Below are 25,854 nucleotides of genomic sequence, written 5' to 3'. Positions count from 1 at the left end.
AAAAAAAAAAAAAGAGGTTAGAGTGGGAGAGAGCCAAAGCATAAGAGACTGTTGAGAACTGAGAACAAACTAAGGGTTGATGGGGGGTGGGAGGGAGGAGAGGGTGGGTGATGGGTATTGAGCACTGGGTGTTGTATGGAAACCAATTTGACAATAAATTTCATATATAAATAAAAAAAAAAAATCTGGTGGTTCTCAGGGGCCTGAGGCAATAACCTTGACTTCTCAGCACAGGCTGGCTCTGAGCATAAAAATCTCCACTGCTATTACTGACACTGACCTTTGCAGTGGAGAGTTTTATCTGTTTGCAGCGCAAGGCTGGTCATTGTTAGTTTGCCTGGGTTCTTTGTTGTTTTCCCCTAGATCCATAGAAACAGAAAAAAAGGCAGGGATTTTTTTTTCAATTTCTTTTTTCAATTTGTTCTTATTTTGAAGTAATTTTAGGTACAGGAGAATTGCAGGAATAGTACACATAGAGTTATATGTTTCACCTGCTTTCCCTAATGTTAGCATTATGTATAAGCATAGTCAAATTATCAAAGCTGAGCAATTACTATTGGCACAATGCTACTAAGCTGCAGGCTTTATTCATATATCATTGTTTTTTTCAATAATGACCTCTTTATCGTTGTTATAGGAGAGTGGGTACTTTTTTAATGTTGCTAGTTTAGGGCGTGGTAAAGCAGAAACCCACAATAAGAAATATATCCAATACTAGGAAGAAACAACTTCAAAGAAGCTGTCCATAATTTTCCAATCAATGTAACAAGTGAGTGTGTACTTACTAGGCCCATGTTGATCGGGTCACCATCAAATCCCAGGCAATGCCCTGAGGTGTATTTATGGCCCACACACAGTTCTGTACCTTGCAGAAATCTTGTAGAAAAGCCAGTTTTCAGCCCCTCTCTATCTATCACACTTGCAACCTGACTCAATTGACAAAGTCACAGAGAACTGTGTGCCAGATGAATCTGGGCTCCACTTTACTTGGCTTGGTGACTTTGGCCAAGTTACTTCATTTCTTTGAGTTCAGTTTCCACCTCTTTGAAATGGGACTTTGGTTTGTGAGGAATAAATGAAATAATATATTCAGCACCTTGCTAGGCCCATTGCAAACATTCTGCCTAATGTTAGTTCAATGACAAAGTTGTTCTCAGAACTAAGAATTTTCTCATATGATAATCTAGACCAGTGTTGTCCAATAGAACTTTCCATCATGATGAAAACATTCTATTTCTGCCCCATCCGGTATGTTAGCCACTACTCACATGTGGCTATTGGGCCCTTGAAATGTGACTAGTGCAACTGAACAACTAAAGTTAAATTTAAATAGCCACATGTGGCTAGTGGCTACTGTATTCAGCAGCACATCTCTAGACATTACTCTTTGATTTGAAGACCTGAGCAAAGAGAAGCCAGAAGTCTGAGCTAAGGCAAAGTTATTGTTGGGACAAGCCAATGGGCAGAGGTGGTTGGTCTTTTGTGTGATCAGAAAAACCAGAGGGACATTCAGTGGATCCAGGTCCTGTTAGGTCTAGAAGGAATGCCTGGTGGGGTGATAGCAGGAGGCTTGTGGCACTTTCTTTTGCCCTGCAACAGTGCCAACAGCAGCAGCATAGGGTATTAAGGTGATTTTTAAGTTTGGAGTTACCATTTATTTTGGAAGCCAATAGTGGAATGGAAGAAAGCCTTAGGGCAGTGCTAAAACCCACATATCTCTAGCTGGGGCTAGGGATCCTGACCATACTGGCAAGAGAAAGTTTGCACATCTTGAACGAAATGGTAAACAGTGGTTCCCTGGAACCTGTCTCCAAAACAGTGGGGGGGGGGGGGTTCAGGTGACACAGTGAGCTTGAAAATAAGAGTAGAGAGTGCAGCCCTCCCAAGGAGACCTGTCCCTTCCAACAAGACATCTTTGGTAGCCCACAGCTCTATGTTCTGACCTCTTTGTGCTCTGATATTCACTCTCCATGGAGGGTTTTTAAAGCACACGAACAGTCTAAGTATGAAAAAATCAAACAAAATTTGGGTGGGTTAACCCTACCACACTTTCAGGGAAGAACAATGTTCAAATGTTCAGTTAGGATCTCTTCTCCTTCTCCCCACCTGCGAGAGTGTGTTTTCTTTGACATTTGAGCTCGTTCCCCCTGTCTCTGATGTTTTCCTCACTGCCCTTTTTGCCTCCTCACTGAAGCAAAAAGAAAAGAGCCTCAGCTAATTACTCTCAGATCAAATAATACTGGTTATTGTAATTGGTCATTGTCCGAAAACACTGAGTTCTTCTTAGCCCTGAGGTTGCCTGGCACGGCTTAGTTAGCTAACTATTCCGGGAATGTCTCTATTATCTGTTTTACTTTGTAAAAGAAACTAGGGATTTGTTGAAAGCTGGTAATAAAAGTCTGCCCTGGTCTGAGCTGAGACTGCGTGGAGAGGGCCTGGGAAAGCATGACCTCCATGAATCAAGTTGGGGCCCCCCCCCCCCCCAGTAGCCACTCAATGATGTTATTTGGTTTCTCTGTGTTAGAGAATAATAAACCCACTAGGTTTTCTTGCAGGCCAACACTCCCTCATTCTCAGGGCCTCTGGCATGGTCGAGGGGCGCAAAACAATTTTAATGACCAAACTCTCTGAAAGTAAAATGGTTCATAGAGAAAAACTAACAGACTCACAAGTGGCTGGCTCTCCCAGAGGCATCTTCCTGGGGCTTGTGGCCCCAGAGATCCAGGTGTTGAGGGCTGTGTGTTCAGTGGACTGAGGCCCAGGGAAATGTTCCTCTAACCCCGCTTGAAAGATCAGCTTTCCAAGGTGGTGCTTACCTGTTCCAGATGTTCTGAAGACTTTGAGGCTTAGGAAGTGAGAACCATTCTGGAAAGCACACACAGACACATTAAAAACCAAATATAACCCTAAAATCCCATTGCCAAAATATTATTAAAATTCTACTGTTCTTGGTGCGCCTGGGTGGCTCAGTTGGTTAAGCTGTGACTTCAGCTCGGGCCATGATCTTGAAGTTTGTGGGTTCAAGCCCCGTGTTGGGCTCTGTGCCGACAGCTCAGAGCCTGGAGTCTGCTTCAGATTCTGTGTCTCCCTCTCTCTCTGCCCCTCCCCTGCTCACACTCTGTCTCTCTCTCTCAAAAATAAATAAACATTAAAAAAAATTAAGAGAAAAATTCTACACATTCTTCTTGGTTCAGGCAAAGAGAGTTCAGGCACCAGATAGGCAAAGTGAACAATGTTTAAGGCATCTTCTCACTGTGGATTTTTATGATTCTGTTGTAGGTCACTATTACAGGTTGAATTGTGTCCCCCTAAAATTGATACGTCAAGGTCCTAACCCCAAGTGCCTCAGAATCTGACCTTATATGGAAATAGGTCATTGCAGTTATAATTAGTTAAGATGAGGTCATTGGGATGGGCCCTAACCCAATATGACTGGTGTCCTCATAAAAAAAGGGAAAATTTGGATACAGGGACAGACGTGTGTAAGAGAAGATGTTGTAAAAAGACCCAAGGAGAAGACAGCCAGCCACAAGCCAAGGAGAGAGGCCTGGAACAGATGTTGCCCTCAGAAGGAAACAATCCTCCCAACACCTCAATTTTAATTTTTAAAAAAATATTTATTTATTTTTGAGAGACTGAGAGCCTGCACAGGGGAGGGGCAGAGAGAGGAAGAGACACAGAATCTGAAGCAGGCTCCAGGCTCTGAGCTGTCAGCACAGAGCCCAATCCGGAGCTTGAACCCACGAACCGTTGAGATCATGTCCTGAGTCGAAGTCAGACACTTGACCGACTGAGCCACCCAGGTGCCCCCCAGCACTTCAATTCTAGATCTAGCCTCCAGCACTGTGAGACCACAGATTTCTGTGATTTAAGCCACCGAGTTTGTGGTACTTTGTTACTGCAGCCTTAGCAAACTAATATGGTCACAGTATTCACTAAAGTCAAACTTTTAACAACTATTGTGTGCAGAACAGTACCAAGTTCTGGGAGAATACAAAAGAAATCAGAAGAAACCTCCCCAACCTTGCAGAGCCCACAATTCATTTGAGAGAACAAAGTGTGCACGTGCGCGCGCGCACACACACGAAAAGTCACATGATGAACAATGGGGCAAAGTCTCAAAGGCTCAGAAGTGGTAAAAAGTGATGGGTCTAATTTTATATGTCACTTACAGTAAAAATGAAAGTGAATTCTGGCTTGAATAACCCCAAATGGATGATGATAAAGTTTGTCATTTTCTTTGGAGCACTCTTTACAATGTTCACATGTGAACACACGTGTTTCTATGATTCTTGGTATCGACCCTATTTAATCCCAAATAAAACCAGCAAAGAAGGGACAATTTCTCATCCATTCAAGAAGTACTAACTGAATGCTTACTCTATGTTCAGGAGATAAGAGTTGCTGCAGGGGCTATAAACTGAAGCTCCTTATCAAATCCCTCTATTTCCCACTCCAGATTGAGAAAAGAGTATTTCAGCTCTCATTTAAAATGATGTTTCTTCCTTGTGCTTTTCTTGGGCCTGAAATGTAAGTGTTCTTCCCGCTCTTAGAGGAATGGAGTACACCAAGACTGTTAACCCAACAAAGAATTTATTCATAGTTGGGCAAAAAATGATTTTGATAATACTGGCATATTCATGTCTGTATATGCATTAAAGACAGACCTGGAGGACTATGCATCTGATAGGGATAATGGTTCTGGGTTTACCCCTGTACTTCTATGCTTATTGTCTTCAATGTATTTTTCTTAAAAACACATGATTTTGTAACTTCAAAAGTAAGTTCAATTAAAAATAGAATTTATAGGGGCGCCTGGGTGGCTCAGTTGGTTAAGTGTCTGACTTCGGTTCATGTCATGATCTCGTGGTTCACGAGTTCAAGCCCCGCATCGGGCTCTGTGCTGACAGCTTGGAGCCTGGAGCCTGCTTCCGATTCTGTGTCTCCCTCTCTCTCTGACCCTCCCCCCATTCATGCTCTGTCTCTCTCTGTCTCAAAAATAAATAAACGTTAAAAAAAATTTAAAAAAATAGAATGTATAGACTTTGTAGAGTGAAAGGAGTGTTCAAAGAAAGTGATTTCCATGGAGTTTTCAAGGTCAGATGTAATCAAATGAGAACCACTTTGCTGGAGGTTTATAGTCCCAGATGGGCACAAAGGGAAGTGCTTGTATATACCGCTTTGTCACTCTCTATTCAGATGATCGTGCCTAAATACAAATAACCAGTAAAAATAAGAATATCTGGTATTTGTTTAGAATGTTTATTTCCAAACTACTTTTGGCTGCCTATTTACAGTTCTTCCCTGGCCAAACAAAATTAAAATATTTCCTCATTCAGTCATAAATCAATTTCCAGGGGCGCCTGGGTGGCTCAGTTGGTTAGGCAGCCGACTCTTGATTTTGCCTTAGGTCATGAACTCATGGTTCATGGGTTCGAGCCCGACATTGGGCTCTGTGCTCACAATGCCACCGAGACTGCTTTGGATCCTCTGTCTCCCTCTCTCTGCCCTTCTCCTACTTGTGTGTGTGTGTTCTCTCTCTCTGTCTCTCAAAAAAAAAAAAAATGTTAAGCCAGTTTTTTAAAATAAATTTCCAATCAACATAAGGAAATCCATTTCAGTGCTCTCCCACGTTTTGTTTTTCTGGTCCTACATACAGTCCTTGTGTACTGTGTTTTTGGGTCTTCAGTATTTTAAAGCTATTTCTTACTTAAATGTTATTCTTTAGAAACATGGGCTTGGAATTAGCTGAATTAGGGCTTGAACACTGAACCTGGGGTTTGAAACTACTGTGTCAGCTTCACTGAGACCTTACGCAAGATAGTTTAACCATAGCCAGACTGTTACCTAAACTCAAGTTGGAGGTCATATTCATCTCACAAGGACAAAGTGATTCATTGAATTCATTGAGATTTCTGAGGTAATGAATGTAAAGTGCCTGCCTCTCAGCATTAAACAAAATAAATCCTGTTCCTCTTTTCCTTTGAGAAGTGATGAGCAATGTAAATCCTGTGTGCTTTGGACCCAGGACCCGGGTTTTGAGTTCATAGTATGCCACTTACCAGCTGTGTAACCTAAGGGTATTGCTTAGGACCCCACAGGCCCATCTGCAGAAGGAGGATAACTATTATTTCTGCTCTATCGGGTTGTTGTGAGAATAAGGATGGTAATAAGTGTAATGTATTTCCTCACTCTTTTGCCTCTTTTCTTTCTGCCTCTTCTCTGGTCTGATGTGCCATGGTTTTCCTCTCTACTCTTGCGTCTCAGCTATTTCTGCCTTATTGTTCTCCTTCAATAATTTGCCATTGCATCATAGTGAAATTCTAACGTGCTATAAGCTCTAGTTCTTACAAACCTCACTTGATTTCTTTTGAATCTTCAATGTGGACCAGAGGTGTGTTTCTTAGCTGTGTGCCGTAGTAACATGAACAAAGGCCCAAACACAGGTTCAAATCTCCCTCCTGCCACTTGTGAGCTCTGGGATTTGAGGGAAATTAACCTCTATGGTTAAGTAACTCAGAAGTTTCCAAATCTGTAAAATGGGAATACTTTTCCAGTTGCTTGGAAGGATTAGATAAGATGAAGCACTTGGAATATGGTAAGGGCTCAATAAATGTTAGGCATATTCCTTTTACTTTTTTTTCTTCTTGTTTTCATCTCTCATTTTGGAGAGACAGCATGGTCTACACAGTGGTTCTCAGACTAAGCTGCATGTTAGCATCAACTGGGAGAGTTTTGAACCAAAAGGAAACCCTGGCTCCATCCTGCAGAGTCTGATTCAATGAGCCTGGGGACAGCCCAGCATTGGTCTCTTATTGTGTTGTTATTATTGTCCTTAATGATCTCCAGATGTTTCTAGTGTGCCTCTAAATGAGGCAGAAGGTGCTGGTCTAGCAAGGAGGGTAGGGTCGACCACTCATCAGTGACTTCCACACACTTCTCTGAGGCTCATTTCCTCAAACAAGCTAGTTGTGAAAATTCAGTTAATCAGTATATGTAAAAATTGCAGAACAGTGTCTGGTGCATACTTAATATATTTTTCAAAGATGTGAAAGAGGAAGCATGGCAAGGGAAAGATCAGTCCTCATAAATTCTGCCTGAGAGTTGTCCCAGGAGACAATGTAGTAACATTGAATTTGAGGCTCCATGTCTTCCAAGACTGTGCTTGATTCTCTTCCCCCATCTATTTTGTAGCTACATTAGCTGAAATGGAGGAATTTATGTGTGTAGAGTACAGTTAGATTGCTGTTTTGAGGCACAGCTAAAGCCCAATGCTTGCTCCCCCTCCCCTGCCTCCACTCTCCTGGAGATAACCTGATGCTGGATGACCTTGCCTCTCTCCCATTGATTTTTCCCAGTAGTTAAGCTGCAAGTGATCAATGAGAGAATGATCCACAAACAGATAGGCATCCTACACAGCACCATTTCAAGCTTGTTTCTCTGGCTTCAGTAGCCTTTAAGATAATAGGTCTATAGGTAGCTTATTTTCCTTCTCTTTCCAAAAATGATGGTAAATCAATAGACTAAATTTTTCTCCATCTCCTCCTTCTACAATTTTCTTTTTCTTCATAATTATTTTAATAAGAGTTCTCATCTGAGTTCAATTAGAATTTGAGGTAGGAAAAGTGAAGAAAGTTGCAAAGGGAAACTTAAAAAGCTGAACATATTAATTTCCAAACTAAATGGAATAAAATTAAAATGAGGGCAGAAGTGTTGCTACCATAATACAATAATACATTTTTTTCCGTGAATCTTATTTCATAAGTGAAATGAGAAAGCTCTTTTCACAACAGATTCAAGTCAATAGAGATTTGCTGGTTGATTGATAAAACATCACAAGAACCATCTTGAGTCTTAGCTCAAGGTAAAACATTTTCTGGTTTCTATAGTCTTACCACAATCACCCTAAGGTTATCTTATAATGCAGCCTACTGAACTACACCTCTGGAATTTCCCAAATACAATGCATTCTTAAGATACCATATATTTAAATAGTTGATAATGTTGTTAGCCTTATTTCACTATCTCAAGCAGTAACCTTAAAACTGCATTGCAAAAATCTGTAGCTCTTCTCCGACCTCCCTCTGCCTTAACCACACTCACACCCTCACCGCTGCTTACTTCCTTGGTCTTTGGCTCAAGGAGACTAAACTTGGCTCTTCTGGCGCTTTACATTACCAGGCTTTAGATTCTGTTTGGGCTTTGTCAGCAGGATGCTGAAAGTCCATGATGCTCTCATGAGGGGTGCTCCGTGGCATTTGAACCTGGCACTCCAACTCACATTTATAGCTTATCACTTTTCTAACCCTGCATCAAAATTTTCTGTGGATTCTAAGAAAATATTCCATCCTCTGAAGCCTCTTCCTAAGGTAATGGTCTCTGCAGAGGAAGGGGAGGCCAGGCCTTGCTCCTGGTAGGTGGAGAAGGTGAAGGGAATGGGCATAATCCAAGTCTCTCATCTCCCCGGGCAGGGGGTGGAGGGGAGTACCATGTTTCACATCTGTCCACCTCCACAAATGATGTTTGAGCTATAACTTGGTCATGGCTTTTGGTGCATATGGTGTTTGGTGATGCATCATTTGACATTTACCACTGCCCCATAGTCTCTACAAATGTTTAAGGGCCACCACATGTGCTCAGCCCTGGGAATGAACAGACATATATTGCCTGTCCCCCAATGAGCTTATGACCATACGATTTTCATGGTATTATGATTATTATCATCTCCTGGTCTTCTCCAGCCCCTCTGGCTGTTCCCTCTCAGCTTCCAAAGACCCCTTTCTCTCTGCCTGACCCTTCAGGACTGGTGCCCCAGGGTTCTATCATAGTCTTCTTTCTCTTCACACTTTCCCTGGGGTAACTGAATTTACATGGGGGCTTCAAATACCACTTTAATCAGATTCCTTCCAATTTTGTATTTCTACATTGGACACTTATAATCACAAGCCTGTATTTCTGATTGGTTTTTAGATATCTTCATTTGGTGGTCCCACAGATATCTAAATCTCAAAATGTTCCAATCTTATACTCATTACTTTCTCCACAAATCTGTTCCTTCCCCCTTTCTTTTCTGTGCCAGTGAAAGGGGCTCTCATTTACCCACTAGAATCCCATCAGTTACAACCTCCCCTGGACTCTAACTACCTAGATGCTTTTTAGATTTGTCCCTTCCATTCCTTATCCATTGCCACTGCTCTAGTTGACACTCGTTATTTGTCTTCTAGAATCTATAATTTTTTTATTAATTTTTATTTTATTTAAGATTTTATTTTTAAGTAATCTCTCCACCCAACATGGGGCCCAAACTCACAACCCTGAGATCAAGAGATGCATGCTTTACCAACTGAGCCAGCCAAGCACTCCTGTCTTCTGGAATCTAAGGCATTGCCACATTGCTTCTGATCTCCTTGCTGCATATCTGATGTCTTAGTGATTGACTTTGTTGTGTGTCGGGCAGACAGACTTGGGTTCAGCTACACCACCAATTTAATTTTACATATGGCATTCCAAGCAATTTAGTTGCTGTTGTTGATCATGATAGCTTTTTGTTTATTTATTTTTTTATTTAAACTTTAGTTAGTTAACATACAGTGCAATATTGGTTTTAGGAGTAGAATTCAGTGATTCATCACTTACATACAATACCCAGTGCTCATCAGAAGTGCCCTCCTTAGCAAGCAATTTTTAAATTTAAATCCTTCCATATCACTTCCCTGTTAAAAATTATTCAATACCTTCTCTTTGCTTATTGGTCAAAGTCTAAATCCTTAGGATGATTACAAAGAACTTCTCAATCTAGTTCCTGTCTACCCTTCCAAGTTAATCTCCAGCAATGTACCACTACAAAGCTAACATTCTAGCTTCCTTGATCAATTTACCTGCTTGGTACAATATCAAATAAACCTGCCTTCTTATTCCTTTGTGTCCAGTTCCATTGTCTGGAATGTCCTTTCCCTATTGCTCACCTGGAGAATGCCCACTTCGTCATCTTTGAGACCCAGCTCTGTCTCTTTCTCTCAAAAAAAAAAAAAAAAAAAAAAAAAAAAAATCCCAAATTTCCCAGGCAAACTAAGGGGGCCTTTTTCCCAGTGTTCCCAGAGGTCCCCAGGGGATGCTGCTAGGATAATACTTTCCAGGTTGTATTATTTATATCTTTCCCTTGTAGACTGTATTCTTTGAAGGCGGGTATCAATGTCTTATTTATTTTTTAATCTCCTAGTCCCTAGTACCTAGCATTCATAAATATTTGTTAAATGAATGAAAAATTGATGCCTGGATAAAAAATAAAAATGAAATAAATTTACTAAACATTATCCTTAAAATGTAAAAGTACCTCAAGAGGGCCTACGTGCATGTCTTGCTTTGTGCCTTACAGAGATGGGTGGAACAAGGCGCTGGCCTTGAAGGTAGGGAGGAGACTCTAGGTTGAGCCAGTTTCACAATATTTGGGATCTTAAGGCCCTTTTTCTTGAAATGAGAAGGAATATAGCAGGGTTTCATTAAAAAAAAAATTTTTTTTACCTGCTTTCACTCATTTGCAATTTTTCCTAATCTTAACTACTTTAAGATCATCTAGTCCTCCTCAATAAAAACTAATAATTGCCACCAAATAAATTAAAGATGAGAAAACTAAAAATAAATGTAGAAACTAGAAGAAACTATTAATGAAGATCAAAGTAGGCTGTGTATCTAAATGAACTTCACTGACTGATTAGGGGGACGGGTTAATAAAGATGTTAATAGTAACTCCCCAGGAGCTTTCGGCAGCCCTGCAGAAGTGCAATGGTAATGAGCCCAATCAGGGTTCACAGATTAGCTGTAGCAAGCAGGGGCTGCTACAGTCCCCATCCTGGGATCCCATTCACATTACATTCCAAAAACATGTCATCAAGCTCACAGATTCTAAGACCAAGTCTAGTTAGAAGGACATAATCATTTGGAGATGAACTTGGAAAGTGTTATTAGCTGATCCCCAGTCTAGGACATTAATTACCATATCATCATATTTGCCCTTTAATAGCTGGAAGGTAAGATGGAATACAGCTGTGAGCACCACCTTGAAATCCAAAAGGTCTGGATATTCTGAAGCACCCCCTTCCTGGCTAGGTGACCCTAGGGTAAAGTAGGAATGATAACATTGCCCCTATCTGGTAGGGTTGTTGTGAATCAAAGTAAAACAGTGTGAGTAAAGTGCCTAACTCATAGTTAGTGCTCAATAAACAGTAGTTATTATTACCCAGAAATAAGGTGAATAATAACTTACATGTATGTCCTTGGTCAAGTGTGTAGAACAAGGATTATTAGAGTCATAGAGGATGTGATTGGAACTAGAATTGCACGTTTTCTGGCTCCTGATCACTGATTTCATTTAACAAATATGTATTAACTCACTACTATGTACCAGTTAGGGGACATGTGTTAGATACTAGAAGCACTAGAAGTGGTCAAGTTTGCTCTGTAGAAAACTTAAGTATTCTTTCTACCATACTAGGATTTCGGTGAAATCAATAAAGATGATACTGATGTCTTCTGTGATTTAGTAGCTTTTACTAGACACCCATTATGTAGCACATAGACACTAAGGATTCTGCCAGGGAAGAGCCCATGTCATAGCAGGCAGGCATCTCACAATAGTTTAAGTCAGGGGTGCAGAATGGAGCCTTCACAAGAGATGGCCTTAATAGGTACTCACACTGACTTAGGTAAAAATTTGAAAACTGAGGGTTGGCTTTTAGAGAGTACGAATTCAGGCAAGGTTTAGGCCTAAGCAAGCTAACATAGAAGTCAGTTCTGGCACTGGGAGGTGTGCCTAACATCTAGAGGGAAGCTAAGAAATCTAAGGAAGCTAAACATAAAAACAGGTATAGCTTCAGTTCTCACATACCCTGAACCCTGTCAAGTCACTGAACCGCTGAATGAACCTCCATACTGGGTAAAACAGAATGGGAACTAACTTGTTTTGTGCACCTACTAGAAGTTAGGAATCGTGGCAGATGAGGTTCAATAATTTCACTTATGTCTCAGAACCACCCTGCAAAATGAGACAGAGGGATGCAACATGCCCAATGGAAAGAGAACAAAGTTTGGTCATGGATTGACTCATCTCCAATCTAGGAAATGCCTCTGGGTGAACCTGGGAGAAAACCTGCCTCCTCATGCATAAAACTGTGCTACTCTTAGCAGCATAGACCCTGGCAGGCAGTGGGAAGGAGGAGAAGTTATGTGTGTTCTGTGCCTGGTACATAGGAACACTTAAAATGACAGGATTGTTCCCATTTTGCAGATTAGGGAACTTCCTCAAGTGCCCCAGGTAGTAAAAGGTGGAGCTTGGACTTGCTGTTTCATGAGGAATTGGTGTCCATAATTAAAACCTCTTCTATCAGTAATTTTCCCTCGTTCAGCCCACTGCATAACTCCCTTGGCTAACAGCTCATGTGACAAAGCGGATGCTGATGCAGATCTTACATTGTGTTCACAGCAAACACACAAAGACATGCTCAGAACCCTCTGGGAGCAAAGCATGGTAGCTCTTTGTCATCCCAAAAGGGACAAGGGTCATTTTAGATTGCAATCATCATCTGTCCCATAGTGGTGTCAGATGAAGTCAGATGAAGCTCTCACACTGGATTTCAGCTCAAACTAAAACATTCCAAGAGTGAGGTTAGATTGCTCTAATGTAATGCTATCTGCTGTCCGTATTCCATGCCCGTTGTTTCCTGCTTCCACCTGGTGGTCAAAAGTTGAAAAAGCAGGCGTCCTGAAAATAACTGGGCGTCAGCAGGATCCCTTTGCCTATGGTTTATAGTACATCTGATTCTGGGTCCCTGCAGGGCTTTTAGTACTGCTTTCCTGCCTTTTGATTTCCACTGAGTTCCTCCAGTGGAAAATCTTTCCATGTGCAGTGTTCTTTCCTGGGGCTGAAAGAACCAGGATAATCCCGGATGCTTCCCTGCAGCTGAGCTCATGTCACAAATCAGGCATGATTTTCAGCAGATATTTCTTTAAAAGTTTGAAGGCCTCTGCGGACTCTATTCCCTTCTCAATGGGAACAAGCATCAAAGAGACAGGAATAAAATGCTTTGCACGCACATCAGGAACTAATTGCCAATTTGGCAAATGCATTGACTAATGTCATGCACTGTTATTTCTAAATCCTCTCCTGTCCTTGACCCCCAGTATCTAGATGTAAACTTGGAACCATTAGTGGAGGAGGATAAAGTCTTCTGGTGCTTCAAATGGAATTGAGAGGGATTTAAACTCAGCGCTTTTGAGTGTAGTGAAATGAACCCAGCAGTACATTAATGCTAGGATTTGAGCTCACACAGCATGAGCGCTTTCAAAACCCATGTTTAAGGAAGCAAACACAGCCACGGCAGACCCTTTCAGTGGAGCAAAAGGAGTTGGATGAAACAATCAATGACACATTAAAAACCACAACTGGGCTGCAATCATGTGGGCACAAAACAAAAGTTTTTCTTTATCACAGGATCTTTGCATCTAATGAGATGGTGACTGGACAACCTCCAGAGGAGTAAGGCCTCCGTTTACTTTCACTGAGAAACGTCTAAATATTTAGTTGGTTCTCCTAAAAGCCTTACATGATTCTGTAGCAAACTGGTCTCTAAGGTATGATCTTATTAGCTCTATATTGCCATTGGAAAATCTATTTAAAGGGAATTTGGAAAAGAAAAGAAGGAAGATATTACCACTCAAAGTATAAATGTTATTTTTTTTCCTCTTTCAAAATTAACTATTTTTATGTCCTCCAAATACTTAGTTTAGGAACAACACCCTGCCAGCCTTAATTGATTCTAAATGGTTCTCTATTTCTTATATACGCTTTATTCCTATTGGGTTAGTTGGATTCAAAGTGCTTTAGGCTCAAAAGGGGAGGGACTCCTGAGTACATTTGGGGGGGGGCGGGGTTGGAGGTGATGCTAAGAGCACCAGGGAACTTTGTAAAATTGTCTATAGGGGTCTACCTTTAAAATTTACACTACTGTCTTATATGAGCAGATTTTAGCCAAGACCAATATCCAGTTTGCTCTAAGCTTCTGAGATTCTCTCTGCCATAAACCCAGTACATCCCAGATGGGGCATCAACTGGGGCTTTAACCTTTTCAGACTTTCTGATAGTAGAATCCCCTCCAGCATGTCGTTCTTTATTATTGCTTCCTATGGACTCTTATTAAGGGATCACCAAAACTTCTCCCCTCCCCCGCGCTGGAGGCCAGCACAGCCCCAGTTCACCGCCAGTTTGATTAATGTGTCTTGGCTAATTGTGTGAAAGATGGCAGGCCTTTAGCAAGTGTGACCAGTTTATTGTTCAGCCAATCACAGGCGCCTCAGTTAGCATGTGAAAAGGGGGTGTTTTGCGGGGGGGAGGGTGAGTGTTCTGGCGGCTGAGTCAAAGGCAGAGCATTTTGGGGGGTCACAGAGCAACACCCACTTCTTTGAGGGGATGTTACTATGCTCTACTAAACCTGTAAACCTCTTACTCAAAGCACTTTTTTCTCCTCCCTCTTTTTTCAAGATCTTTTTTTTCCCATGGTGCAAGCAGGCAAGCCACTGGCTACTCTGCAGATGGAGTTCACGTTCCAGGGTTTTTAATATTTCACTTTTATATTTCTGTTAGAGAATGATCCTGCTGAGAGTCTGGGAATCTGTGCTCGTCAGAACCCCCTTACTGACACTTGGATATATTGCTCTGAAAGCTATCCCAGGAGAAAAGATTAAACAAAAAAAAGCCTACTTTTCAAAGCCTACTTCTCAATCTGCCCACATCAAAATAAGACAACTGGCCCTTTGAAGTAGAGGACACAGAGTTCTCAGCCAGCTTGCTTAAAATGGGGGGTAGGAGGGAAGGAAGGAAGGAAGGAAGGAAGGAAGGAAGGAAGGAAAGAAAAAAAGAAAGAAAGAAAGAAAGAAAGAAAGAAAGAAAGAAAGAAAGAGGAAGCCTAGTGTCTAAAATTATATACCTCTCTTCCCTTGCCCAGAGTTAATCAGGCACACGAGTCTGAATTGATGATGGCTAAAAACCTATAGTCGTGCTCATTAGTGTCCCAAGAAAACAAGTGGCCAGAGAAACTTGTCCAGGTGGATCAGCACCAAATGTTTTTTTAAACCTATGCAAACAGAAACTGTGTTGTCCTCCTAGACCTAGTCCGGACAAGGTCTGGGCAAGGGTAGAGTAGGCATAGATGGACACTGGATGGTCCTCCCAAGTTCTGAGCTCTCGGTTCCGGCTGCATTCCAAGTTTGGGGGCTCTTACCACTACTTAGAATGAAAAGGAAAGGAATGGAAATCTCATCCAGAATACTATTACTGTTCTCTCTGTGATATTTTTCTGGCTCCCATACCCTGTTCTGTTCTCTTAATCACTGGAGTTCAAATGTGTGGAAGCAGCATTGGCAGTTCAGTGATGGGGGTGGGTGCGGGATGGTTCAAAGGGTCTTCTCAATCGATATAAGGGAATAGTCCTGGAAAAAAAATGATGACCCTTTTAAAACACAGTCTTTATGATTATCAATAGTCCTGACCCCATGTTCAAGATATGCTGGACTTTTAAGATTCACAAATACAGAGTTAGAAATCCTCATCGTAGCTAAGTTTACAACTCTCTTCCTTTCATAAGCTCGGCCTGGCCCAAAGCTACACATTGCCCAAACCCATGGAAGCCGGGCTCACAAGTGATCACCCTTCCTAATAAGGAGAGCTGTTGAGAGAGTGTAGATGAATGAATACAAACCCAAGTTCTCAGAGATCGAAGAAGGTACCATATCTGTCTGTGCGGACCCAACACATAATATAGCACCTGGCAGATAGTGGGTGTTCAAAATTTTTTGGCTTATTTGAATTAAATTGAATCCCTAGTAGAAAAACAATGCAAAGTATGAACACTATTGATGTTGGGCCTGGAGAATTCTCTTCATAAATAAAAAATTGCACATTACTTTGAAATGACAGCAAAATGAAAAATGCAACATATTTCTTGCTGTTTTATTGGGAGCCAGTTATCTTATTTAGTACAGAATCTGGCAGGGAAGCATTTTGAACAAGTTTCTATCATTATTGTTCTCACCAAGGCATTCTGTGTTAAGGATCACTGCTTATTTTCCTGAACCAACCTGAAACCCAAACGTTTGAAGTTTGGAGGAATAGCATATGCTCACCATGGCAGCTTAGTACTGACATCATCTAAATGGTTTTCTATAACCCATTTGTGACCCTAAACTTCTTATTGCATCCATGGTAGGAAGGAAGCTGAGGGTTTCCATTTTTACCTGCAGAGGAGAGTGGGTAGGGGGAGGTATAGGCAGGGTGGGAAAATAGAACCAGGTTCTCCTAGAAACCATGGCAACTGTAGATAGAACCATTGCAGACTGGACCATGGTCTCTACAAGAAGCCTGTTCTTTTTCTATTTCAGACCAAAAGGACCAGGCATTATTCTAAACCTTATGGCCAGAGTGGCATTTTTCTCAGGTGCTAAACTCAAGCAAAATAGTTAGAAATGGTAAACTATTTGTAAATGACCCGAAGGCCATTTAGCAATGCATATGATTATTCATAAGGCAGCTGAAATGACTTTACAGTTAGTCTTTCACTTGCTGTAGGGCTTTTATAACCCTGGTCAGTTCAAGATGCCTGATTCCCTAGGAATAGTTTGAGTGTAAGTATTATATGATGGAGAAAAGAAGAAAAAAAAAAATCCCCTGCCTCTTATGTCTTTTGTTAGCCTCCATTTTTTTTTAACAAAAATTTTTAAGCGTTTATTGTTATTTTTGAAGGGGGGAGGGGCAGAGAGCGAGGGAGACACTGAAGCAGGCTCCAGGCTCTGAGTTGTCAGCACAGAGCCCAACATGGGCCTTGAACCCACAAGTGGTGAGATCATGACCTGAGCTGAAGTCGGACTCTTAACCAACTGAGCTACCCAGGTGCCCCTGTTATGCTCCTTAATTGCTTTTTAATTTTTTTCTTTTTACTTCTTCTTTTTTTTTTAATTATAATTTATTATCAAATTGGCTAACATACAGTGTGTAAAGTGTGCTCTTGGTTTTTGGGGTAGATTCCCGTGGCTCATCGCTTACATACAACACCCAGTGCTCATCCCAGTCCCCTCCTCAAGTGTCCTCCTCAATGCCCTTCACCCATTTTCCCCTTTCCCCCACCCCTTAATTGCTTTTTTAAACTTCCTACAATTTATTGATTTCATGAGACCCTTTTAGGATAATCCCATACCAAAGTTAGTAATGACAACAATTTGGAGAAAGTCCATATTTAGTGATGGGTCACTATAAGAACATAAAGACTAGAGAATCTGACTTGAGCCATAATCATGCCAATCTTGTCTTTATCTGTACATATCTACCTCCCCTTTAATCCTGCCAGCAAGAGTTCAACTTTGTTGTAGCCATTACTTGCTTTCCCAGCCTCTGATATAATCCTTTATCCTATAGCTCATTGCTTGTCTCCTTCCTTCAGTGTCAACATCCTTGAATGACTACTGGGTAATCTGATCTCTCTGGCATGGCCTTGGGACCATTTCTCAAAGACTTCCCCCAAAGGCAACACTTCCAACACTTCCAAATCCATTCCCAGGAGCCAGTCTTGGAGGACCAAATGATGAGAATGACTAAGTGTTAGGCCCAGAGACAATGGAGGAACTCTTGTGTAAACTAGAAACATCTTACCTGGCCAGTCCTTGGCCTAATGAGACTCTACCTCCCCTCTGTTATATTAGCTTTCTTTTAATACTCTATGAGGTACAAGAACCTAACGAATAAAGTCAATAATAGTCATGGGGCTCAAAAATGAGACCATCTTTTGAGTTCTTTTGAGTCATTGGATATTTGGAAATGGATGTGGAATCCACAGCAACAGTCATTCCAAATTCTTATGCAGCTTGCTACTTGTGTTGTATAGAGTTGGAGAACTGATCTAACCTCAACTACTATTTCAGTGTCCTTCTCATAAAAGGATTAGCAGGGAATATAGGAATCTAAAAATTCATCTAGACCCATCTTTACTGTTGAGTTAACAATAAAAGAAGGCTACCCTATCTGTGTGGCAAATGTTTTCACATTGCTAATTCTCAGAGCATTCGAGAAACTCAAATCAATATTACCTGGATTGTAGTTAGGTAGCTTGGAAACTCCAGGCCAGGTATCCTCTGTAGGGACTCCTAACACCTATATAAAGCCAAAGAAAGACAAAGAAAGGTGAGGCAGGAGATGTGAAAGATCAAGGGGGAATAGGGAAGAATTTGTTACATATGTCACATTATGCCAGCTGATGTACAGGAAAGAAACTTGAGTGCCCACCATTTGCAGTTTTGTGGGCAAAACTGTAGTGTATTCTTAAGGTCTTGTGATGGTCAATTTTATGTGCCAACTTGGCTGGGCAAAGGGAGGCCCAGTAGCTAGTAAAATATTATTTTGGGGTGTATCTAAGAAGGTGTTTGTGGAAGAAATTAGTATTTGTTTTTTTTTTTTAATGTTTATTTATTTTTGAAAGAGAGAGAGAGAGCAGGGGAGGGGCAGAGAGAGAGGGAGACACAGAATATGAAGCAGGCTCTAGCTGTCAGCACAGAGCCCAATGCAGGGCTTGAACTCACCAACTGTAAGATCATGACCTGAGCCGAAGTCAGATGCTTAAACGACTGAACCACCCCGGTGCTCCAAGAAATTAATATTTGAATCAGCAGAGTAAAGAAATATGCCCTCTCCAATGTGACCAGACATCACCCAATTGGTTGAGGGCCCATATAAAATGGCAGAGGAAGGGCAAATTCTCTCTCTCTTTTCTTGAGCTGGGGCATCCATCTTCTCCTGCCCTCAGACATCTGAGCTACTGGTTCTCTGACCTTCAGACTCTGGAACTTACACCAGCATCCCCTCAGTTCTCAGTCCTTTGGCGTCAGACTGAATTATACTGCCAGCTTTCCTGGTTCTCCAACTTGCAGATGGCATATCTCAGCCATAATCATATGAGCTGATTCCCATAATAAAGGATTCTTATGTATCTCTGTACATCCCATTGGTTCTGTTTCTTGGGAGAACATGAATACAGGTCCTGAGCCTGTGTCCTCACTAACTCACTTCTTCTTATTCTGAGGCAGATCATACAGCCTTGCTTAAAGTCATATTCTCATCACTATCTATTGCATGGTCACTATATAGCAGGATGCTATTTTGGGAGTTGGGAATATAAAGAGGCAGGAATGACTGCCCTTTTGCCTTCCATTAGATGAAAAAAATACACCCCCCACAACAAAAGACATTTAGCCTGAATTATGCCTCAGCATGAGCATTCAGCTGTTTCCCATGTGCTCAAATTAAAAAGGATTCGGATTACTGACCTTTAGGCAGTGGAATGTTGGCTAAAAATGATCCCAAACCTAACTCTAGTCCTTTCTACCAAATTCATCTCACCTTGTTTTCTTGGTGGCCTGGCACCTTGGAATGTGGTATTTGACTTTTAACTGGTGGGTTGTAAAAGTAACAACATCACTTGAAAAAGAGCTCACTTATGCCTTGGATTACCAAATCGAAGCCCCAGTTTTACTTAATATGAAAATAAAAGTGTGTTGGCATACAAAGTCAAACACTTCAGATTTTGGGTAGTGCTTTTACTGTGAGTTGTTTTGTGGGCATCATTTTACCATTCTTTTACCTTCACCTTAAAAGCCCTATGTCGGTTATATCTGGGAGCTAAAATAACATTGTTTCTGCAAAATATTAGTGAAGTATCAGTAGCTTTCACTACACCACTACCCAATATAACTCTTCTTAGAAGCATATCTCAGCATAACTCTTTTTAGAAGCATCTCTCATAGAAAGAATCTAATAAATCCATTTGCAAAATGCTAGATATAGATACCAGCCCAATTGATGGCAGGAAGTCAACTGCCCAACAGTGACTAATAATGATCAATGAAGAATCCAGAATCTTAATGTCTACCAGCTTGCTGACTAGGACTCTGGCTGAGAGGTGCATTTTGTGGTGCCGGCTAAGACTGTCCTCAAACAAAAGACACTGAAGTGCTATTTTCCCTCATACAATAAAAAAATCATGCCACCCAGGAAAATCTTTCTTTGATCCATTCCCTAAACAAACTGAAAAGCTACTGAGAGGATTATAGGCTTTTCCTATCAACCACTCTGAGCCTGAGGGAACACTAAGAATCCTGGAATCCATTTTGAAAAATCAACTGGACTAATTCTTCTTTTGTGGGAGACGGCCAGAGGATGGGAAGCTGATTCTTCTTTTTTTAACCTACCATCTTTTTTAAAAAATTTTTTTTCAACGTTTATTTATTTTTGGGACAGAGAGAGACAGAGCATGAACGGGGGAGGGGCAGAGAGAGAGGGAGACACAGAACCGGAAACAGGCTCCAGGCTCTGAGCCATCAGCCCAGAGCCCGACGCGGGGCTCGAACTCACGGACCGCAAGATCGTGACCTGGCTGAAGTCGGACGCTCAACTGACTGCACCACCCAGGCGCCCCTTAACCTACCATCTTATATATTTGCACAGATGTGCATGTAAACAAGTGATTCGCAGGCACCCATACCGGTGGCTGGCAAAGCACAATGAAAAGAACGCAAAGACAATGAAGAAAAAGCGACAAAGGCAATCAATAGTGACCACATCCATATTTTCTCTAAGGTGACAGTTACTAGAATTATTGGTTACTTTGTATTATGTTTAATTAAAGCCAACAAAGTGGATACCAAACAATTTTTAATATTATACTAAAAACTTTAAGCTTGAGATTTTTGAAGTTTAAAAATTCAATCTCCTTCATTTAGAAATTTGATGCTCGGGTTCTATTTGAAAGTTATTGAATTCGTTTTCACTTGAGAAAATTACTAAATCTCCGCTTCGCTGTCTGGGAAACTGAAACCCAAAAATTGTTGATTTATTCCCTCCCTGAAGGCTCTTAAAAGGCAGCCAGTGAGTGCTATGTTTGAAATCATAGTGGGCTGCACAGGGCAGTTTTCCGCCTTTGTTGGAACGGAAACTGAAGACATTTTGATTAGTGGACTTAAAGTCTGCATAGTTTATTTTATTCTGATTTTAGAACTGTATCCGGGATCATTTGCTAAAAACACTTATTACAAGAATTAGATTTCTAAAAAGTTGATCAGAAAGAGGTGACAGCTATTCAGATGAACACACACACACACACACACACACACACACACAGGCATTTTAGAAAGACGGCAAAATAAAGATTCAGAATTTCTCATTTTGTTTTCATTCCTAAGAATGAGAGTGAGATCTCAGGAAAATGTAAGAGATATTGTGGTTAAAGATTAGGAGAGTAGAATGGACCCATTGCTTTCATTTTTTATTTGTTTGTTTATTTTATTTTGGAGAGAGCATGAACAGGGGAGAGGAGCAGAGAGAGAGAGAGAGAGAGAGAGAGAGAGAGAGAACTTAATCAGGCTCCACACTCAGTACAGAGCCCAGTGCAGGGCTCAATCCCATGACCTTGAGATCATAACCTAAGCCAAAATCAAGAGTCAGATGCTCAAATGACTGAGCCACCCAGGCACCCCAGACCTATTACTTTCAAAGAGCCAACTCCTACATCCAATATCATGGAACCTGAAAGAGCTTTCCTATTTTCATCCATGTAGAACACGTTTAGTGAAACACTAATTCAGGGGCTGTTTGTAATGTTTAAGTTTCTAACCTGCTTGAACTGTAGTAGTATATAAGACAGCACACTGCCGAATGTGGGGACTTGTTCTCATTTTGTCCTCAGAGTGTGGAACGGTGACTGTGATAACAAAACTGTGTCTCTACCTCAAAATTGTAAAGCAGTTCAAGAGGAGACAAATTTCCTCACTGACACACAAAAACCCCACTCTGGCAATATCTCTCAAACTCATTATCAGAGGCCGTAAGCAAGAATGCTCCAGATGCCTGCTTGAAGCAAGCAAACTTGAAAGGGAGCAGGATCCGGGATAACAACAGTGTAGTTTAAAGCACTTTGACACACACTACAACATGGATGAACCTTTAGAATATAAGTGAAATATGGGGCACCTGGGTGGCTCAGTTGGCTAGGTGTCCAACTTTATCTCGGGTCATGATCTCATGAGCTTGTGAGTTCGAGCCCTGCATTGGGCTCTCTGCTATCACTGTAGAACCTGTCTACTGCTTCGGGTCCTGTCTCCCTCTCTGTCTGCCCCTCCCCAGCTCGTGCTTTCTCTTTGTCTCAAAAACAAATTTAAAATAAGTAAACAAATAAATAAATAAAAGTGGAATAAGCCAGACAAATACTGTATGATTCCACTAATAGGAGATACCCAGGATAGGCAAATTCCTAAAGACAGCAAGTTGAAGAGAGCTTACCAGGGGCCAGAAGGCAGGAAGATGGGGAATTAATGTTTAATGGGTACAGAACTTCTATTTCAGGTGATGAAAAACTTCTGGAACTGGATGGTGGTGATGGATGCACAGCATGAATGTACTTAATGAATCATATACCTAAAAATGATTAGATGGTAAATGGTATGTATATTTTACCACAGTGAAAAAAAATCACCAAAAAAAGAGAGAAAAATATATGGATGACTATACTATGTGGCATACAAACTACAAGAGACAAAAGAGTGAAGTGCATTGTGGTGCAAATGAAGTTGGATAAATAATAAGGAAAGAAATGGAACCACACACAGCCAAGCACTTCACACCTTAGGAATTAGGTTTTGGAAGAGCACAATAAATAGTATACTTCTCTCACCCTAACACGGCAAGTCTTTGTTTTATCAGGGTTCTGTGGATATTTAGTGTCTCATCTTCTGTTGACAACGACCCAGGGCCAAATATATGGTAGAATTAGAGCTGACGGTGGCAAGGCAGGGATGTGCCTAAATAGCCACAGCAGCAATTGTCCTGGGAAGTTGAGAAAATAATGAGAGCGAGCAGGTGGATTCAGGGGCTGCTACAAGACAACAGGGAGTTTCCTGACCATGTCTTCGTTCTCCAGGTGCTTACACCTGTAGTAAATTCTACAGTTTCCACAGCCTTAATATGCGGCATAATATCTCAAAGCAGATGGACCACTTCACTGTCTCTAAAACAAATTTGGTTCAAAGTTTGAATTGCAGATATTTCTTCTTCCTAAGAGGAATTCTTCTCTTACCTCCCAGATCTTCTCCAGTTGTTCAAGGATGTTGGAAACCCCAGGAAACAAAGGTTGGCCCTGGAACATTTCAATAAAGATGCAGCCTGCACCCCTAGCAAAGGAAACAAGAGTCAGTCTGACACTTTTAAGGAAACCATACATGTGAAACTGAACTACTAGTATTTCTCCACCCAGTAAATATTTTGGAGAGCTAAACAGGGGACATATGCTATTAAAAGTCTTGGTAAAGAGAAAAGAAAAAGAAAAAGAACAGCCTGCAGCTTTTCATTAAAATGGTATGCAACCAGCATTTAGGAACACAGTATGGATAACAAACATTTCAACTCATTCAAGTTCATTATCCATCTTATGAGACGAGGGGAAAGTACAGAATCTCCAAATTGACTGCTTTTTTTCACAGAATCTAAAATGCTATTTTTGTAAGAGGCACCATTAATATAGGTAATGATTAAGAAAAAAAGAACAAAAACAAAAAATGCTGCAAGTTGAACCACGACACAATCAGAATGTTTCTTTCATAGCTATTGCAAGGGCTATTATAAACTTAGAGAGATTATTTTACCATGTATTATACTCGTACATGCAAAAAATGGAACAGTAAGAAAAATAAATTGGTTTGGGTACTCCTAAAACTTTGTTACATTCAGCATTTGACTCAGACTCTTTGATGTCTGTTTTTATCCATGGGATCATCCTCTATATCAGGAGTTTGATGATGCAGCATTTCTTAAAATAATCCATAAGAAAACTAAGAGTCATTGGTGCTGGGCTCCTAAGCTGACCTTGCGATTACATAGAGTTAACCTACTTTTGGCTCCTTCTGAAAAAATGTTGCTAACCATGTCTGATTCACTCCCTTTCCACCACCATTTGGTTCCTAGTTAAAAATAAGGGGGAAAAAAGCTCTCCTGTCTGCAAGACTTTCTTCCAAGTCACTGACACTCATTCTGCAACTTTTGATGCTGACATTTGATGTTCACACATGTGCAATGGTAGCTGTGGCCATAACTGCAGCCTGGCTGATGTCTTTGGTAAGACGCTACTGATTATAAGGTACATCCTGATTTAGCAGAAATTGTGCATCTCAAAATAGATGAAATAGGGTGAAATATAAAATTTATTTCCTATGTAGTCAAATTGGAGGGTAATTGCTGAGGGACAGTAAGGGGTAAGATTTATTTTGCTAATAATACACATTTTTATTCATATAAGTCTTTTGAGAGATAAAAATGGTTCAGGTGACTGATTATAGTGATTATCCTCATGGTCCTAGCCTTCGACTCCAAATTTCCTTTCACTGTAACACATAATCTTGCACACTCCCTTAATCACCTTGACATTTTCTTATGTGGCATGATAAAGAAGGACAGTTAAGTAAAACATTTTGTTATAGATCATCATATTATTAAAAATTTATTATCAAGTTCATTTTAAATATGGTCTTTAATATTATTCATATGTATTTATTACATATGATAAATTTTTATTTTTTCCATCTGACTGCAGACACATGCAATTTATTCAGTTTAAATTGATTGTGTTGGTGGGGCGCCTGGGTGGCGCAGTCGGTTAAGCGTCCGACTTCAGCCAGGTCACGATCTCGCGGTCCGTGAGTTCGAGCCCCGCGTCGGGCTCTGGGCTGATGGCTCAGAGCCTGGAGCCTGTTTCACATTCTGTGTCTCCCTCTCTCTCTGCCCCTCCCCCGTTCATGCTCTGTCTCTCTCTGTCCCAAAAATAAATAAACGTTGAAAAAAAAATTTTTTAAATTGATTGTGTTGGAGAAAGCAGATTTCTTGGTAAACAAGTTTAAGAATAATTTTTATCTTGTGTCTGGTTTGAGGGAAGAATTTATATTAAAAAGAAAATTGAAATGTTATTGTATTTTATCATGTCAAAAAAGACAAAAACAGTTTCCATGACCTAATATTTGGTTTGCATTTAAAATAATCAACTGGGTAAATTTTAGAATTTTGTACATATATACATAAAAGATATCACTTTATTGGCAATTTTAAAAAGCCAATTGGGTATACCAACTACTATATTTACTTTTTAATGATTTTTCATGTGCAAGAGACATCTTGATATGTGATACAAGAATTTTGATCAGACAAATGTAATTTAAGAATTTGGTGAATACAGTTCATGAGTTTGAGCCCCACATGGGGCTCCATGTTGACAGGATAGAGCCTGCTTGGGATTCTCTCTCCCCCTCTCTCTCTGCTCCTCCCCCCATGTGTGCATGCTCCCTCTCTCTCTCTCTGAAAATAAATAAATAAAATAAACTTAGAAAAAAAGAATCTAGGAATAGTATCTTGAGGTGAATTTTTAGAATTATTGCCACTTTAAAGCTCCTCATCAGGTTGCATTTTAGAATCTATGGGTGTTTTTGTTTTTGTTCTTGGTTGTTTTTTTTTTTTTTTTTTTTTTTTTGCTTTTAGGAAAGGTGGAGGAAAATAAAAGTAGTAGAAAACTATCAAATGGTCAAAAACCATCCTGATTGCTAGCAATCGTCAATTATAAGATAAGCCAACTAGGAAACTGAGTTGGTGAATGCCATCAAATGGTCTCCAGCCACCGCCCATGACGTTTCTCTATATGTGCTTGAAAGGTCTCAAACCATTTCATTTTGAAATGAAAAAATGTGTGTGTGTGTGTGTGTGTGTGTGTGTGTGTGTGTGTGTGTGTGTGT

The 25,854-nt window shown here is 40.6% G+C and overlaps 1 protein-coding gene across 4 annotated transcripts in view; it reads right to left on the bottom strand.

Annotated features, from left to right (window-relative positions):
• Positions 1-25,854, bottom strand: part of CDK15 (cyclin dependent kinase 15) — an 86,491-nt gene that overhangs the window by 20,645 nt on the left and 39,992 nt on the right. For all 4 annotated transcript variants that reach the window (XM_040475871.1, XM_040475873.1, XM_040475870.1 and 1 more), the window contains exons 9-11: positions 23,160-23,253; positions 18,127-18,190; positions 2,817-2,865 (exon numbers count right to left, since the gene is read on the bottom strand). In XM_040475871.1, the coding sequence (XP_040331805.1) occupies positions 2,817-2,865; positions 18,127-18,190; positions 23,160-23,253 (207 nt within the window). The remainder of the gene's footprint in view (positions 1-2,816; positions 2,866-18,126; positions 18,191-23,159; positions 23,254-25,854) is intronic.

The sequence above is a fragment of the Herpailurus yagouaroundi genome, unplaced genomic scaffold (genome assembly GCF_014898765.1).
Source record: "Herpailurus yagouaroundi ecotype Mexico unplaced genomic scaffold, PumYag 140, whole genome shotgun sequence".
NCBI lineage: Eukaryota > Metazoa > Chordata > Mammalia > Carnivora > Felidae > Herpailurus > Herpailurus yagouaroundi.
This window is presented reverse-complemented; position numbering and strand designations above follow the sequence as displayed.